General features: G+C 40.9%; 1 protein-coding gene across 7 annotated transcripts in view; it reads left to right on the forward strand.

The window, feature by feature from the left end:
- Nucleotides 1–6597, forward strand: part of dennd5b (DENN/MADD domain containing 5B) — a 97817-nt gene that overhangs the window by 59503 nt on the left and 31717 nt on the right. For all 7 annotated transcript variants that reach the window (XM_030439910.1, XM_030439911.1, XM_030439906.1 and 4 more), the window contains one exon: nucleotides 5826–6013. In XM_030439910.1, coding sequence (XP_030295770.1) covers nucleotides 5826–6013 — 188 coding nt within the window. The remainder of the gene's footprint in view (nucleotides 1–5825; nucleotides 6014–6597) is intronic.

Genomic DNA, 6597 nt, shown 5'->3' on the forward strand with positions numbered 1-6597 from the left:
AAATGGAGATCAAGCTGATTTTGTCTCGACATCACTCACATGGCGTGCAATTAGGACACAGTGTGAGCTGTACCAGAGTTAGCCATGAGCTCATTTACATCTGTGGTGCCAGGGCAGGAGAAAGATAACACCTTTGTTAGGAACATCTACACTTGAGTAATGTTATTGTAGCCATGTAGTCGTTAACTATTACATTAATTGCTTACTATTTTGATGATCAATTCAGACATTTGAGTCATTTTAAAGGAAAACTTTTTTTCTTTTGTATTCTTTGCTCTTCTCTGACAGTAAAATAAATATCCTCTATCACACAAAAGACATTTGAGGATGTCAGTTTGGGCTTGAGGAAACAGACTGAGCAGCAAATGACTAATTGAGAAAATAATCCACAAATTAAAGGACAATTCTACCATCTACCTTCTTAGAGGACAAATGCTAATTAGAAAACAGTATGTGTAGTAATCCCCACACTTGACCCACAGCTGCTGAAAAAGACCACCACATTCAGGCTTGATGACAGTGTTATCGTATCTGTTCCCACCAAGAAGTCAAAAGCGTCTCTGGTCTGGAAGTCATATTTCCATGCACGGGCAGATTCAATGGCAACAACTTGCAGCATGTAAAATGTTGCGTTCAAGTACATACTGCACAATTTTTGTGCCGTCAGTGGGCCACAGGGTGAGATTAGCTGGCAGCATCGGGACAGATTAGGTGTTGAACAGTACTGACACGACTGTTAGTAACTGTTCATGAACTTTGAAATGTCATTGTGTTATCAATCATCATCCGTGCCATTTTTATATGAAGATAAAGTTTGTCTTCCGGAATAAATCTGCAGTCACACAAGTAGTGATGTTTTTATAGTTTTTAATGTTTGCAGCAGCACCAAAAGTGAAGATTGGCAGTAGTAATTAGGTAATTTTTGTTCAAATATTAAATACCCTTCGAGATATAAGAAGGTCTTGAAGGATTGTGCATATTCATAGGGTGAGATTTCAACCACTACCCTTTAAACTCTGTTCTGAGGGGCAAAGAGCCACTTGAAAACAAAGGGTAGGGGTAAATATTGGAAAAGCTGATGCACATTGCTCAAACTGTTTTTGGGAAAGGAGTTCATTTTGTTTAATGCAACACAAACGTCTCGTCTCTGCCGATATTCCTTTAAAAAAAATAAAATGTATACAAGATAAGGAAGGAAGATTTGTTTTAGTTTAGGGGAAAATGGAGACAACTGAAATATCTCTAATGAACATTTATAATAGTCCAGTCATCAGTCCTGATTTCATGATTCAATTGATAGAGGTTATTATGACAGTCTAAAGCTATGGCAGAATATCTAAGAGCCTGTGCGAGCCCCGACTATAAGCTTTATCAAAAAGGAAGTCCACTCTTAAATATAGAGAGGGTGTCTGCCTCCTGAACAAACACTGAAAGATGGTTCCACAGGAGAGGAGCTTGTTGGCTGGGCTAAAACCACCCAGATCACTAGCATCATCAGTGAAGTGAGATATCTGTGCAGAGCCCAAAGGAAACTAAAAGACGACACCCACGCCAGCCTCAGTCTGTTGAGCCTGCTGATACAGAAGTATCTGCTGCCATACCCTAATCCTAACCCACTACAACATGGGCGACGAGTGGTTGTCCAAGATGATGGATCACCACATGTGTCCTTGAAAGGAGAGAACAAAGAAACAATGGTGGTGCTCACAGTAGAGTTGTTCCGATCCCAATACAAATTGGAAATGCTGCCGATAATGCCTAAAATGCAGGTATGAGTATCGGTGAGCATGTGAATCTACGCACCAATCTGATACCACATACTTTAGAAATGGGACCCTGCTAGTTCCCATTTAGATTGTTAGCTCTGCTTAAGGTTACACACTGGAATTGAAGTCTTCTGCCCTGATCTAAAAGCCAACACAGGAGGTTGCACTGGAGTGCAAGAGTTTTCAGTGGCCATTCAGTCTGCCATGGTGTCAATGTTGTTTCTTTAAAAGTTGCTCCTGGCTTGCATGCTTGCATTGGTATGAGTTTGCATTGATTAGTGAAAATACTAAAAGTCTTTTGTTTATTCTCTCATGGATAAGTCAGAATACCTTACACTAGTTAGGGATTTTAATTATGGCTGCAAAAACGGCTCTGAAACAGCACCTGAACAACCTAGGTTGAAAAGAGGTCCCAGAGGCCTGATGGTCCAAGAAGTTGTGTTTGACTAACAGATAATCCATAAAATTTAAGGCTTTTTATATGCTAGGTTCTATGTTTATTAAATTTGAATTCTACAACACAGGGTTGTACACTGAAATGTAAGTTGAAGTCCCCTAATGCTTCACTGGAAAAATACTTTTTTATGGTAAGGATGAGTTCAGGAGTGTCATCATCTGAGGAAAGAAGCAGTTCTGTAGTCTGGTGGTATGGCATACTTATGTATTTTTGCAAGATGGCAGCAAGATGAAAACACTATGGCAGGTGTTGTCTTTTATTATCCTTTGGGCTCTGTGCAGACATCTCAACTCACCAATATCCCTGACGGTCTGTAGAGTGGTACTAATGATGTTCTGAGTGGTTTTGAATTGCTGGTTGCAGAGGATTCCTGTCCTCAACCCTGCGCGAACCATGCTAGTTTATCATGTTTCCAGTCAGGATGCTTTCTATTGCTGCTCTGTAGAAGTTGACAAGACGTGGCTTCAGAATTTAACCTTCTTTAGCGGTTACTTTCCTCAAGAAGTACAGCCTTTTTTGTGTAGCACAGTAATCCACCAGGAATGTGTGCTTGCATGTTTGTGATTGACCCATAACAGCACCATGCCAGATGTTGTTAAGTTGAGTTGTTGAGTTGCATTTTTGCAACTTGAGTTTATTTTGTCGGACCCCCCCTGCAGTTGCGCCATAGCTGTGCTGCAGGCAGCCTCGTCATCCAACATCAGTGGTCAGCCTCACTAAAGCCAGCAGCGTGGTTTTCTTTTTTCAAGCTTTACACTCATACACAGCCACAAACCTCCACCGTTATGTAACTGTGGCTATTGGTGGACCAAGAGAGTGCTTTTCAAAATGTTGTATGTAGTAGTATAATGCTGCGCAGAATGTGCTTGGTTGCTTTTAAATGTATACCTGGCCTAATAACTTATTGTTCAGCCTTCTCCAAAAGCACCTAAAAAACAACATGGCCGATGTATTGCAAGACTTGGTTGAACTGACCCTTTAACATTCTGCTTAGATATACTGACCTTTCTTTATGGTGACACTCAAGGCACACTAAGACAAACTCATAAAGCATCTTGTCTTCTCTAGCTTTCACATGCTCACTTTCCTCTGACTTCAGTTTCAACATCATGGCCCTGTTTGATTGAATAGATTTAAGTAGGTAATTTAATGTGTCCAGTTTCTCTATATTTGGTATAGTGTGTGTTTTCTCCAGTTCAAGTGACCATGTTTTCACACAGGGTGGCCTGGCTTGTTTCTTTCTTTCCCCTTGGGAGGAGATGCTTCTCTAAGCTTCTTTCATTTTCATTTCTTTTTAAGCTTCAATCCAGACATTAATTTTCTGACTCTTGTATTATATTACAACATTGTCAGGGTGCAGCTGAACTATCATCTTTGCATTTGGAGAACACCTAATCTCAACTGTTAACCACAGACAGCCTGCCTCTTCCCGTGTGAGAGTGTGTTTATCAGTCCCTGATGCACCGTTACAGTTTCATAATGACATGTCCCGTTCCCTTGAGCACCATCTCTGCCGGGACTTTCTGCAGTGTTACCCTTTGTGATATCAGATTTGGTGTTTTTTATTTTTTTTTTATGATAATGTGCTTTCTTACCTATCACAGGCACTTGTTATATTTCAAAGAGAGTGATGCAGCAAATGTTGTAAAAGATGAATCAGCCTTTTGCCAAAGGAGCGACTGTAGCAGTTTCTCTGTGCTACAAAAAATTATTAATTAATTCACCACCAGTTCAGTGAGAAGAGGGAATAAAATCATTCACTGATTCCTTCCTCATCATAGAGAGATATAAGAGAGTTGCCCCAGCATAGAGCATCTTCACCCAAGCAACAATATTCCCCCACTCAAGCATGTAAAGCCTTACACAGGTATCCATTGTCCACCCTGTCAAAAGCCTTCTCCTGATCCACACTAAGAAGACAAAAGTTCACATTTAAAAGTTTTGCCAAGTCCATCGCGTCATGCAGGAGATGCATGTTGTCATGTGTTGAACATCCTGTACACAGCAAGTCTGGGTTTGTGCTTTATTGTCTCTAAATGTCCCTTCAGTTGGTTTGCCACACTCTCATAAAAAAGGAAAAAAAAAGAGCCAACCACCTGCCCAGTAGACCGACGTGACATACCAGAAACACTCATCATTCTTCCAGTGAACCAAGATTATTCCTTACAGTTGTAGTCCATCATTTATCCAGCCTAAACCTCTTTCTTAGAGTCATCCCAACACCTGAGGCTACCCTCCTACCACCCAGCTCATGGTTCACAGATCTGAGAAATATTAACACCCCCTCTGTTTGGCTGCCACTGAGATTACTTCAAACATGTGAAGGATAAAGAATGAGTGTGAGCACTCACACACACACACACACACACACACACACTCTCTCATCAGTGTGATCTGTGGTTAAGGCACAGGAAAGTGCATCCATGTTGTGTGTGCATACAGACAGGGGGACACTGATTGATCTGGATGGAACGGAATTCATTTTCACTTTCCTCGAATTAGTGCAGATGTTTCACTCCGACCATCATAATAACATCTGATCAAACTGCTGCTGAACTCAATTCTAAAGCTGGGCTCAATTTAATTCACTTGATTAAAGTCTCTCTTGCACATCAATACTCTCACATATATGCATTTCATAAACCTCTTACTTTCTCCCCCCCACCCCCTTGACTCTGATCAAGTCTGTATAGTGCCGTAAAATGATCTTTACGTGGTTGAAGAGCTCTTTGAAAAAACATAACCTACATATATTCAGATACTTTGTCATAAAATTTTGATGTACTGTAATGATCTTAAAATTAATCATTTGCTTCTTTTCATCGTCTTTGAGAAAAAATCTATTAAATAATTGAGCCACACGTTTTCCTCTAGTATCATGAACACGCACACTGTAGTTTGTTTTGCACCAGATTTGGATAATGTGGAATGTTGTTGACAAAAACAGCAGTCACCAGCTGTCATCCGTGTGTTCCGGTAGCTAGACCAAACTAGCATATCCATCGAGTGTGCACTTAACAGGCTTAACAGGCTATTGTAAGGCTCATGGCTCATGACAGGCTGTAACATGGACATGTACATTATGAACATAAACACGAAAATGCTGGATTACGTTTCCGTCTCCGCCAGTGAGGGAGTAAGTGCACGCTCGACGGATTGACTGGTTTTGTCTGGCTAACGGAAGACACGGATGTCAACAAACAGGTAAGTAGCTCCTTGCACAAACACACTGTTTTAACTACTTTTTTATTCAGTTTGAGTCATACACACTACAGTGCTGTGTTGTAAGGTGTCTGCTGATGTTGCATAACTTTTGGTGTGAGATGTGGAGCATGTTAAGACGCTTAAAACACAGTGCAAAGTTCTGACCCCATGCTGTTAGCGTTCAATGCTAAGTCTCCGTTCACGCAGCTCTGTAATGTTTGGACCAAATTTGTTCGCGTCTTCGGTACTGGCAAGTCAAGGGTAGCTTGAGCAATGAAGCTACATGTTTAAATCGACCGAAGTTCTCCTTTTAAATTACAAAAATGAAGCCACAGGAAGCAAAGCTTGTAGACTGTCATTTTGCCTCTTGTCATCATGCTTTTCTTTCCTTCTGACAGACTACCAGCGGTTGATGACAGTGGCTGAGGGTATTACCACCCTGCTGTTTCCCTTCCAATGGCAGCACGTCTACGTTCCCATCCTGCCCGCCTCTCTCCTGCACTTCCTGGACGCTCCTGTTCCCTACCTGATGGGTCTACAGTCCAAAGAGGGCACGGACCGCTCCAAACTGGAGCTTCCTCAGGAGGTACACAGCAAGTGTTCACTTCATAGTTCAAAACAACATTTATCCACGATGAAAATAATAATATGCATGTTATTTTCCCTTAAGGAGCACATAAATCAGTAGACAGAACTTAATTATAGTTGGTTTGCTGCTTTCTGATATAATCAAAGGGGACTCCAAATCTTAACAAATGCACAGAGTCAGACAAGCAGTAACTTATCTCCTCCAAAAATGACAAGAAGCCACATTGTTGAGCCAAAAAAGGAGGTAGATTTCCTTTCTCTTTGATGATAGCAGATATAGCTGTAACCATACAAAGGATGAAAGTCTGCTGGGCATCGTGTTGCAGCTTTAAAGGGCTTTCAAAACTGCCCTCAACAGAAAGTACACAGTCTGCATCAGTGTGCAATAAAATCTGCCGTATGTAATGATGTGTTGAGATCTGAGTGTGAAGGTCATAAATGATTCACATAATTTTCACACTCAGTGAACCTTTCAGTGATCCTGTGTATAACACCTTTATGGAAGCAGTTGTATTTTTCATGCTTTTTCACACATTAATTTGGGATTCTCTTTAATTTACCCCTCATCTGTACATAAACTGT

Source organism: Sparus aurata, chromosome 14 (assembly GCF_900880675.1).
Source record: "Sparus aurata chromosome 14, fSpaAur1.1, whole genome shotgun sequence".
Classification (NCBI taxonomy): domain Eukaryota; kingdom Metazoa; phylum Chordata; class Actinopteri; order Spariformes; family Sparidae; genus Sparus; species Sparus aurata.